Below are 12,795 nucleotides of genomic sequence, written 5' to 3' on the forward strand. Positions count from 1 at the left end.
AGATTAAGTAAAATGTGATTTTAAGTAATAGCTGATTATGAATATTCCAATAGCTGTAGAATATGAAATATAAACTGTCTATTTGCATGCTTCAGTCTCTGTTAAACATGGTATCACCTCCACCAGTAATGTGTCACAACACACAATACTAAGCCTATGATTCCAGCAGTGACTGGGTGCAAGGGCTGCTGAACCCAGGAAGATAATTTGCATAGAAAAGACACTTTGCATTGGCAGTACATGCTATGGGAGTGTTTATAGCCCTGTGAGTTTAACACTTCATGACCGAGAGCTGCACTTCAGGGAAACAGAACCCACAGCAACAATGACTTTCATTACCATCTTCATCTGGACAATCCTCATCTCCGCTCAAGGTAGGAATGTGTCTGAAATATTTGATGAACGTAGTTTACAACTATAGGTAAAAATGAAATGTTTTGTATAAAACAGGAACTCAATGAAAAACAATATGATATTTACTATTAATCATAATTTCATAAATATCATAATTAGAATTTAATTATGTTCTCTTTGTCATTTGCAGAATCCAGTGGACAGGTAACTGTGACTCAGACTCCAGCAGTGAAATCTGTTCTCCCTGGACAGACAGTCACTGTGAACTGTAAGGCCAGTGCAGCACTATACAATAACAGATTCCTAGCCTGGTACCAAAAGAAAGCTGGAGAAACTCATAAATTCCTGATCTATGCAGCAACTATCCGTCAGACTGGGATCCCAGACCGTTTCAGTGGCAGTGGATCTGGGACTGACTTCACTCTGACCATCACCGGAGTCCAGGCTGAAGATGCAGCAGATTATTACTGTCTGGCTCATTCTACTAGTGGCCTGTACACACAGTGTTACACACCCGTACAAAAACCTCCCTCAGCAGGACTGCACAGCAACTGCACTGCTGCAGCTGGGACCTCCTGCAGGTGCTGAGGGTGAAGGCAAAGACACAGGACACAGCCTGTAGAGGACCTAAGTTGCAAAGAGACACAATGAGCTTCATGTGTATTATTAAAAGATTACTATTATATTTGACTTTATTAAAGTGAATAATGTTAATACAAACATAAATTTAATTTCAAGAATAAACAAAATAAAAACTAAAATACACCCAGTGCATAAGTATTCTCCCACAAAGTCTAAATCTGGTGGAAGCAACATGAAAAGAATTTCTGTACATCTTTGACTCTTTTTGGATACGTTTTTGCCAACTGTGCACATCATGATGGTGCAATTTCTTTATATGTTCTTCTTTACAAATATACTCAAGCTCTGATCAACAGCAATTTTATTTCTAGTGCTCTGTCTTGGTCACTCAGTGACATTTTCTTTCTTATTCTTGAGTCACTCCACTACTGATTTAGCCTTATGATTTGGGTCATTGTCCTGTTCAAAGTTGAATTTTCATCTCAGAAATGAGAACTTTAGAAGAGTAAAGCAGGTTTTACTCTGACATTTGCTACTTTGCTCCATTAATTGCCCCCTCACTCTTGACAAATGGAGTTTATTTAACGAAAGTTTGGGAGGGATGACAACAACCACACTCAATCATTCCCAGCCGTTGGAAATTAGCAATCACTCCCTTCATCCTTCCTCCACCAAATGCTATAAATACCAAATGCGATATCTCTCTTCCTAGTGTGCGACTTTTGCATCCCACCTCCATCCCAACTCCACCTCTGCAGCTACTCCTTGGATACCTTGCTTGGGGATCCTGGCCTCCTCGTCCCATGGCCAGGAGGTCGGCTCTCAGCCAAGCGGGTTAAGCCAAATATTCGCTCCACAATAGTTAGTTACACTTTGATCTTGGGCATTGTCATTCCAAGTGAAGTCTCCCAGTTCCTGCTGAGGAGAAGCAGAACTATAACCTGAAGCTGCTCCACCATGCTTGGCAGTAGGGCTGCTGCTGACTGAGTGATGGACCCTATTGGGATTGTGCCAGGTGTAACACTTTTTATTTAGACCACAAAATTCCAGTTTAGTCTCATGAATGTTTTACAGTAACACTGTGCTGAATTTTATTTCAGTAATGGCTTCAGTATTTCATTAATGGTATTCTTGCTTCTGATGTTAAAGCTAGCACAGTTGACTGATATTGTTGACTCGAAGGCAGCCAGCATCTATATTACCCTACAACTCAGAACTGGGTGGTGGTTAGTGTGTTTATATAAACAGAAAATGGTGCATAAATGTTGCAATACTCTCCAGTCACCGCTCATCATCATTGAAATTAATAACAGTGTTACTGTTAAGAGGTGTCAGCCCTTCTGTTTACCAAGGGAATTTACTACTGTTCTTTTTGTGGCTGTGTACATCCTGCCCAGCACCGACTCTAAAGAGGTGTTGCGAGTCCTTTACGGGGCCATCAGCGATCTGCAAACTGCTCACCCCATGGCTTTGTCATTGTTGCCGGCGACTTCAATGGTGCGGATCTTAAGACAGTTCTTCCTAAATTTTGTCAATGTGTTAATTTTACAACCAGAAGGGATAACATTATGGAATTAGTTTACACAAATATCAATGCATACAAGGCTGTTCCCCGCCCCCACCTGGGCTACTCTGACCACATCTCTGTTATGTTTATTCCAGCATACAGACTGCTGCTCAAACTTGCCAAACCAGTTCTGAAACAGATCAGTGTATGGTCAGAGGGAGCTATCTTAGCATTACAGGACTGATTTAAGCACACAGACTGGAATATGTTCAGGGAGGCTGCTACCTATGATCTTCTCATTAATTTAGAGTATGCAGCATCTGTGACTGGCTACATCAGTAAGTCTAAAGATGACGTCACTGTCTCTAAATCTATCATCACAAGGGCCAACCAGAAGCCATGGCTGACTGCAGAGGTCCACTCACTGCTAAGAACCCATGATGCTGCATTTAGATCAGGCGATAAGGCAGCCCTCAGGACTGCGAGGGCCAACCTGTCTCATGCCATCAAGGAGGCAAAACGAACCTATGCAAGGAAAATCCATGGCCACTTCCTGGACACTAGAGATGTGCTTGGGGCAGGACATCCAGGCCATTACTGATTACAGGACTATTCCACGTGCCAGTGATGGTGATGCCTCCCTTCCAGATGTGCTGAATAACTTCTATGCATGGTTCGAAGCACTGAATGTTGTGCCTGCGAGGAAAACCACACTTCCTCCCGATGATCAGGTGCTTTGCCTGTCCACAGCTGATATGAAGAGGACATTAGCCAAAGTTAATCCACGTAAGGCTGCTGGACCTGATAATATTCCTTGAGCATGCAACTAGGTATGTGCAGAACAGCAGAACAGCTAGCTGAAGTCCTCACAAATATTTTTAATATCTCCTTGTGCCAGGCTGTCATCTACATATGCCTAATATCCACCAATATTATACCAGTGCCGAATAAGTCAGCTGTGTTCTGCCTCAATGATTACTGGTCCGTGGTGCTCACAACAATTATCATGAAGTGCTTCGAAAGGCCACATAAAGTCCAGACTCCCTACCCCTCTGAACCCCCTTTAGTTTGCATACCACCCCAACCGGTCTACTGATGATACTGTATCTCTTGCCCTCCACCTGGCCCTGTCCCACCTGAACAAGAAAGACACTTATGTAAGAATGCTCTTTATTGACTTCAACTCAGCATTCAATACAACCATCCCCCAGAAGCTGATAGGAAAATTGAGGTTGCTTAATCTCAATGCCTCCCTCTGTAACTGGATTCTGGACTTTCTGACCAAGAGACCTCAGACAGTCGGTAATAACATCTCCAGCTCCATCACAATGAGCACCGGAACCCCCCAGGACTGTGTGCTCATCCCACTGCTGTTCACACTGATGACTTAAGATGATTCTGCCAAGCATGGATCAACTGCATCATCAAGTTTGCTGATGACACAACATAAAGAGAGGAGGTGGAGCAACTAGTGGACTAGTGCACAAACAACATCCTGTCTCTTAATCTAGATACAACAAAAGAGATAATCATTGATTTCAGTAGGACCCACGCTGATCACTCCCCACTGCACATCAACAGCTCCCTTGTGGAGATAGGTAGAAGCACCAAGTTTCTTGGTGTACACATTACAGATGACTTCACCTGGTCCCTCAATAACACCTCCCAAGCCAAGAAAGCACAGCAGCATCTCTATTTCCTGCGGTGACTGAGGAGGGCAGACCTTCCTTCGCCCATTCTTACCACTCTCTACAGAAGCACCATTGAGAGCACCTTGATCAATCCCAGATCCACTGCCGCTGAAACGCTCTGGGATCCCAGTTTGACGGGTAGTTGATGCAAAAATCAGGAGTTTAGGAGTTTCTCTAGCTTTCTGTTGGTACCAGGCTAGTACATGCTTAGAATTATATATGTTAACTGCAGGACTGATCTTACAGTTCACAGTGACACTCTGTCCTGGAGCAGTAGATTTAACTGGAATCTGAGTCACAGTAATCTGTCCTCCGGCTTCTGAAATTTGTAAATAAGACAGAGCATATGGTAAATAGTTTCAATTGTAAAAACATATCAGGAAATACAGTATAATATTATGTCTTTTTGTTGTATGATTTCCTTCTTTGAACAAAACATCTTTTGACCTTTAAACATCAAATAATTATCATTACTCATAGTAGTTTATTCTATTCAATTAAATAGCATGTTCATTAAATATTTCAAATCAAATGCATTCCTACCCTGAGTAGAAATGAAGAGTGCCCAGATAAAGACAGTGATTAAAGTCATTGCTGCTGTGGGTTCTGTTGCCATGAAGGACAGTTCTCAGTATGAAGTGTTAAACTCACAGGGTTATAAACACTCCCAGAGCACTGAAGCATGTACCGCCAATGCAAAGTGCCTTTTCTATACAAATAATTCTGGTGTAGCTCTTCCTTCTGTTTGATAATCCAACAGAACAGTAACAGTAATCCTTTCACTGGGAGTCAGAAGCACAATAATAACTAGAAGCAAACAGAAGATGTCTGGAGTCTGCCGTATTGAGAAAACCTGCTCCCATACTGGAAAAAGTCTTTATTTTGACAGACTCAAAATTCCAGCATTTATTCAGAATGTTTTTTTAGAAAATAAGTAATCTGTGTCTCTGCATATCAGACTTTGTGCCTTTAAACCCACCTTACTTATTTATCCTTTGTTTGAATGATTTTGTCTTTTAAGAGTTAAATATACATTTAAAAGCATGTTGATGTTGATTTAGAACATAACCAGTGTGATGCAATCCAGCCTCCTGAGATCTCTCCTCATATGAAAAATAGCAGCACAGCTCCATCCTCCTTATCAATGACTCCCAATAAAGAAATGTGAGGAGCTTCAGTTCTGTGTTAAGTTAAGTGTGATTGGAAACAGTTTCTGTTGGCCAGCAGGCATAATGGTTATATCCTGTAACAGTGGTTTAGTTTTGGTAGCTACCCTCTCTACATCAGTGTTTATTGTACAGAAGTATGTGTCTTTATTAAACCCTTTTCCAAAATCAAGCAGGAATCCTCCTGGAATTTGGGACTGTGGTCTTTCCAGGTGGTTATGTGTTGAAGGTCCTCTTGAAGTCATCAGTCCTTTTTAAAATGTTTTGGAAAATCACCTTAAGTACTTTAGTACTCCTGAACTGAATTGATTGTACCTGTTGAGTTGGAGTTGTTGTAGGAAATTCTTCATCAGAGGAGCAGGACAAAGTCTTGTGCAGATTCAGTTTTATTGAGCTCAATAATTACATCAATGTGTGTTGGGTCTGCCCCGCAGGACAGACAAACCGCGAGGGTTTCCCAGCTCTTATATACAGTATGATCTCAGGAAGATGTTTTGTTTCACCGCTTAATGGGTATTTGTCTTACCCTTTGATACAGTATGTAGCATGAGTTGACCAGTTGGTCCTGTCCCAAGTCCTGTCCTTTGATGTGTAGCTGTGCTTTGATATGTAGCATGAGTTGACCAGTTTGTCCTGTCTCAGGTCCTGTCCTTTGATGTGTAGCTTTCCTGTCCTTTGATGTGTAGCTTTCAGGTCCTGTCCTTTGATATGTAACATGAGTTGACCTGCTAAGTCCTGTCCCAAGTCTTGTCCTTTGATGTGTAGCTGTAATTGTTGGAGCTGCTTAAGATATGTAAAGACAGTTGACATATTATACAATGTGCTTGAATTAATACTGTAGTGTTGAATACGGATAAATTGTATATATTTTTTCCATCAATAATATATATATAAGTGTTTTATGTTCTACTTCAGAGTTTAACAGGTATAATCAGATTGAAAACCAAACATCAGTGTATCTCTTCAGGAGCAGAGTCAGATCTAACTGAAAGACACAGTCCCACTGGGAAGTCAGTTTGGTTTTGAAAGTGTAAAATAATCCAGGCTCACTTTTGCTGGGGGAGTGCTGAGTGAGCTGGCATTTGTTATGGTAACTCACCTGTCATTCAGTGTCAGTTACGATTTATGATAGGAAACCTGTATCATCAGCAGGCATTTTACATCCACACCTGGTGGTGGTGGTCCTCATTGTATTCCTCATCTTGAGTTCCTTAGTTTCCTAGTTCTCTAATACCCTGTGCTGTGTCTTGGATGTTTGACTCTTACTTTGCTCAGAGCACATCACACCTGGATTTCCCTTTGTGCTAACAACCTGTGTATTACTCATGCTTGAACTTTGCCTTCTTGTCTTAACTGTGATTCTGGATTGGCCATTTGCCCCTTAGTGTCTTCACTGTGTCTCTATGGCATCGGGCAACACTTGCTTCTGACCCCAGATCTGGACTGTCTGCCTGCACCAGTCTCTGCTGGTGTCCATAGGCTGTGCTGCACCACACGTGCCTGCATGCTCACCACAGCTCGGTCCTGTCTGTCTGTGCTGTCCACAGTCTCCTGTTCTTGTCTCTCTTTCACAAAGACCATGGTTTCATTTTCTGTTTTACAACAACTTCTTAATTCCACGCTAGGTATTGAAAATGACATTCTCAAAGAACAGTAAACAAAAGGATTCATTTGGTCCATCTTGCTCATGTGACATTTCAAATGAGTGAATCTCAAATTTTATTTAGAAGCTTTTTGAAGGAGAGACCAGAACTTGGACCTGAACCACCTGGGTGGTTCATTTTATTTTCTGAATGTGCTCTTCCATCCTCAATGAGCTACAGAGTCTGAAGTATCCTTTGAGCTACCCCTGTCAGGATTGAGATTGTTCAAACCTTCAAGTCTGTCTTGTTCCAGAATGAAGAGATTATGTTCCTTTAACCTGTCTCTATAGCAACCGACAGACTGATGGTTTATCCATAGAGACCAAGGACCATTGTTATTCTTTCAGCTCTTTCTAAGGATAAAATCACATTGAGGTGTAGCAAGTAAAACAGAGGACTGTTCTGCATCAGGTATTACTAGTGCATTGAAGATCTACTCTGAGTTTAAATTCCACTCTTTGTGCCAAATACAAAAGCTGTCTGTCAGTGTTTTACTCCAGACTGTCCTGATGACCCTGAAAAATCAGCATAAACACCCAGATGTCCTTCCTGCAGCTTTGAATCCCCAAGAGACAGGATTACAAGTTTTCCATGAGCAGTCAGAGCTGCATCCTTACCGCTGCCATGATCGCAGAATCTTATCTCTGCTAGACTTTTACACTTCTAAAAATGGAGTAAAAGATGACAGTAAATGACAAAATATAGTTAATCCTTATGTTTCACCTTTAACAACCTGCTGGTTTCCTACTACATTAGTTATAGCAGTGGTTCTCAAAGTGTGGTCCACGGACCACCCGTCATCCGGGATCGTGCGCCAGGTGGTCCGCGGGCTGACCTAATCATCTTTCTCAAAACAAGTCTACGCTGTTTAAGTTTAAGTCTGAGGAAAGAATATTGTCGCATTCGCTACTAAGGGGCTCCCCCTAGGAGCACTGTTAAGAACTGCAGGCTTTAAAAAGTGGGAGGAGGGACTTGTGTGTTGATTCTAGGTGTCAGAGTTTCACCAGCCATTAAGGGGACTGTGTGTGTCAGTAATGGGGCGGTGAGCACCAGCCTAGTAATAGCCTTGGCTGGCTTGAGGGTCTGCCAAAAGGGCAAAGTTTCCATTCATTCTCCTTGGCTGTACCCTTCTGTTCCCTTTGTGTTTGAATGAAGCATGAATTAAAGGGGACCATCTCGCCTCTTCATTCTCCCCATCAACGCCTATCGCTTCAGTGTTTTAGTTTTATTCACCACGAATGAAATGATTTCACACATTGAAAACGAGTCAGTTTGGCAGTGATGTCCTTGGCGCCTTGCACCAGTGTATTGTTGTTAGTGATGCACGGGTCATCTGCCCAACCCAATCTAAAATCTTTTTTTTTTTAAACGAGTGAACCTGTGCATCACTAGTTGTCATGACTGCATGGTTACGCAGTTTACGTTTTGATATGCGAGTGCGGTTCGACTGTTGCTCTTATTGTTCCTACCATTTTGTTCTTACTTTTGAATATTGTGGCCCCCTCACCTGGCGTGTGTGGTGTGTGGAGAGGTGCAGGATGGGAGGAGAAGACAAAGGGGGACTGAGGGCTACTGGCCAGCGCGGGTTGACCATCTGGTGCGGTTGCACATTGAAGTGGTATGTTGGGCTGCCATGTAAATAGTTATCCTTGGTTTATACCCCTTTTAGGTCTCCCATCCAGGTATTGCCAAGGCTCCCATCCAGGTACTGACCAGGTGTGAGCCTGGTCAGTACCTGGATGGGAGACCTCCTGGGAAAAACTAGGGTTGCTGCTGGAAGAGGTGTTAGTGGGGCCAGCAGGGGGCACTCACCCTGCGGTCCATGTGGATCCTAATGCCCCAGTATAGTGACGGGGACACTATACTGTAAAACAGGTGCCGTCCTTCGGATGAGACGTAAAACCGAGGTCCTGACTCTCTGTGGTCATTAAAAATCCCAGGGCGTTTCTCGAGAAGAGTAGGGGTGTTACCCCGGTGTCCTGGCCAAATTTCCCATTGGCCCTTACCAATCATGGCCTCCTAATAATCCCCATCTATGAATTGGCTACATTACGTTGCTCTCCTCCCCACTGATAGCTGATGTGTGGTGAGGTTCTGGCGCACTATGGCTGACGTTGCATTATCCAGGTGGATGCTGCACATTAGTGGTGGTGGAGGGGAGTCCCCATTACCTGTAAAATGCTTTGAGTGGAGTGTCCAGAAAAGCGCTATATAAGTGTAAGCAATTATTATTATTATTATACCTGTAACCACTTAACCACCCTATAGATCTGTACCCCAAATGTCCCGAGCGTGTTATAGCCCGATGACGCAGTATTTGTGTGCCCGTGTCTTTGCTGCTGTGCTGGGAATAAAGGGCACTTTCCACTCTAACAGCCTGAATTTCTCTTATAAGGTGGATGCAGGTGATTACATTACCTGTAAAGTGCTTTGAGTGGAGTGTGAAGAAAAGCACTATATAAGTATAAGCAACTATTAATTATAATTATAATGTCTTACATTGAGTTTAAAAGTTCTGCGTGTAATTTAAAGAAGCAGAAGGCTTATTATGGAGCACTGGCTCAAATCTGGGACTCTGAAACGCAAGTATAGCAACGATAGTGACAGCACAAGTGTGAGTAAGATGCAGAATAGGAGTGAAAATGTGAGTGAAGTAATTTGTGAACCGTACCAGCAGTGCTGGAATTCTAATTTCAAGAGCTTGATAAATGTGATGTGCAAGGAAGCGGTATAATACTCCTGCGTCCAGTCCAGGGAGACATCTCGGTTTGCGACTTGTGATTGCTGGGTTCGTCGCGACTCACTGAGGATAAACTAAATAGCACTAAAAACGGACAGGTGAGAGATTTTAAAAACGTATCAATAATTCGGTTCCTGAAGAAGGCTCCACCGCCGAAACGTTGTGTTCTCTTTCTTCTTTTTTTCAGCATGGAATAAACCTATTACTTGTTTCTTTGCAAACCCCGCAGGACTGCGCGGCTCTTAGAGAAACACGGGCGCTTTTATGATCACATTTAGTGTTGAGATTATTAATGTCCTTTACTTAACACCTTCCACGATCTGGATATAAAATAGTTTAAATGTCAGGATCCTTGGGTTTCCAGGCGAGATAAAGGAAGATATAAACCTGTAGAAACGCTGTACGCTCCTCCGGTTCGGGAGCATGTTTTTGTACGAGCGCTGAATCAAGTTAAAGCACTGTGGTACACTTTCGGCGGCGGCACCAGACTGAGCGTTGGAAGTAAGTGATCTCTTCGTCTTTTCAGAGCTGTTTCTGTGTGTTTTTCTGAAATTATTTTTTGTCACAGAAATTGCAACTTTGAAGCCCATGTTAGGATTTTTTTTTTAATTTCCTACTTTATAAAGTTGAAGAGTGTTGTATTGAGAAGAGCGATTTGAGCCCGGCTAAACTGCTGCGGCGCTCCTCTACAGTGCGGGATACTTTACAGGCTTAATCTCGTGTAAATCCTGAGTGTCAATTTATTATGTTTGCTTTATAGTATAGAATGCTTCTATTTTGAGTAGGCTTTAACGTGAAATGTGCATTAATCCGGCTGGTACTGGAGATACAGAATCGGTGTCAAAAGCGCACAGCGTAATGTTTCCACATCCCATGGTCTGAAACCCGATTGAGACTCTGTTGGGTTCAGACCCCGCCCGTCCAAGTGAGACCAGTGATACCTTAATGTAGCCGTTGACTCGGATCCATTTCAGGCGGAGAAGAGCTGACAGGCGCGGGCTGTGGAAACAGAGCCGCGTCTCCGCTCCGGCTGCACTTCGGGGGTTGACAGAACCCAAACTCAAATATCAGGAATATAAATTCGTATATACAGTATGCACTCGAGTTATTGCTGTTTAATTACAACATATAAACTTAAAGCATCTTTTTACATCTTTTTTTGAAGAAAAGAAAAAAAATATAATTCAGCGTGTACAGATAAGCTAAGTGTTGAAGTAGATTAGTGTCGTTTCAATGTTCCTGAAGCGTTAATAATTATTTTACAATTCAGCGGCTACACGAAGATTTGACGGTTTAAAAATCGCTTAATGATCTCTGCTCTTGGGTTCATAATTGCTTTTGAATTTGCACTTTGTAAGATTTTGAATAAATAGTGACAACGGAAATGAAGACAAGAAAACGTACTTTTTGTAGTAACTGTACAGTCATCATATTGAGTTCCAAAAATGCTTAATCCAACAAGAAGTGTTTTATTAAACAATTAAAAAAGTGTTTTATTTGTACTTAATATTTCAAAGCAGGCATACGTTTTTCTTCTCCAGGGGAATACACTATCGAATTTCACAGTTATTTGTAGCGTCTTGCACTTATAAAGCCTCAGTACCCGCCAGTGCTGATGGGTCCTGCAGACGATGAAACGATCCTGTCGTTACGGGTCAGATTTATTCAGCGGGAGGCGAGAGGCGCCTAGTTGGGCTTTTAGTACAGGAGGCAGCAGAGATACAGCTTTAGTTTGTAGTCCTCAATAAGCAAGATATGTTTAAACCACATTTAGGGAAATAAACTTTCAGACATTACCAAAATGAGGTGTATTTAAGGAATTTTAAATACATGTATTTCCAACTGATGAACTTTAGTCCTGAATGTCCTGAAACAGTTATTCAGACCCTGTACAAACGTGTAGAACTTCCTTTTCCTTTTTCAGCTATCTGTCAATAGTGAAATAATGTCTATTTTGCGACAGTTCGGGTTCTTGTTCCCTGTGGGTCTGTGTGAGTCTCTCCCAGGCGGCTGTGAGTCTCTCTGATCTCATTCCAACCGGTTTCCGTCTGCAGGTAATGCTCTGCCGTCTCTGTCCCTCCTGCCGCCCTCGACTGTGGAGCTGAGCACCAAGAGAAGCGCCACGCTGCTGTGTCTGGCCAACAAGGGCTTCCCGTCCGACTGGAGCCTGCAGTGGAAGATCGACGGCAGCTCCAAGAGCAGCAGCGTCACCAAGACCCCTGGGATCCTGGAGAGCGACGGCACCTACAGCTGGAGCAGCACCCTGACGCTGTCCGAGGCCGACTGGAAATCGCTGCACTCCGTGACCTGCGAGGCCAGCCAGGGGTCCCAGGCTACTGTCCAGAAGACCCTGAACAAATCTGACTGCCCAGAGTAGCCCACACAGAGGGCAGCACCTCATTGCTGATGGCTGTGTTGTGTTTTAGCTTTATCTCTGTGACTGTAACCTTATTGTGCCCCTCAGTACTCAGATGTATTTGTTAGCAACGTTTTAGACGCGCTTAGCTTCATCCATCATCCGCTGTCCAAGTGTGCGTGTTGTTTAGTCCTGTTGTACGTGCTGTTAGTGAGAGAAAAATTATAGTAATAAAGAACTTTTGAATCATGAAATTAGTCATCCTGATCTTTATTATAAAAACTCCTTTGCACCCCATAAATGCATATTGTTCTGATTTGATCGTGAATTATTTAGAGATGAGTGTTCAAGACTGGCAGACGCTAATGGTGTGTAAAACAACCTGTGAGTGCATGTTAGGAATTATAAAGAACACCCTCACAGTGAGCTCACTGCAGGCTCACAGCTGGCTCTCTGAGAGTCAGGTCCCTGTTGCTGCACTTGGTGTTCCAGATTCCATACGAACATAGAAATACCTACAAACAAGAGGCTATTTGGCAAGAACCCAGGCTATCAGCTACAAGCTCATGGCTGGGTAGCTTATTCCATACTCCTGTCACCATTTTCTATAAAGAAGTGTGGAATCCTGCCAGAAAAAGATCATTCTCTGCTACCCATCACACTGCTTAGCTTAAATAAGAAAAAATAACCAAAATATAAAGGAGTCATTGTAAAATAAAATTAGATGGTTGGAATTCTTTAATGTTTTACAGAAGT

At 42.7% G+C, this 12,795-nt stretch overlaps 1 gene segment (V, D, J or C); it reads left to right on the forward strand.

The window, feature by feature from the left end:
* Positions 1 to 287: 287 nt before the first annotated feature.
* On the forward strand, positions 288 to 12,293 carry LOC138224054 (Ig kappa chain V-III region MOPC 321-like). The segment is given in 4 exon segments: positions 288 to 374; positions 545 to 848; positions 10,147 to 10,184; positions 11,738 to 12,293. Coding segments are annotated over 4 exon segments (714 nt in total).
* Positions 12,294 to 12,795: the final 502 nt, after the last annotated feature.

The sequence above is a fragment of the Lepisosteus oculatus genome, chromosome 18, assembly GCF_040954835.1.
Source record: "Lepisosteus oculatus isolate fLepOcu1 chromosome 18, fLepOcu1.hap2, whole genome shotgun sequence".
NCBI classification, from domain to species: Eukaryota; Metazoa; Chordata; class Actinopteri; order Semionotiformes; family Lepisosteidae; genus Lepisosteus; species Lepisosteus oculatus.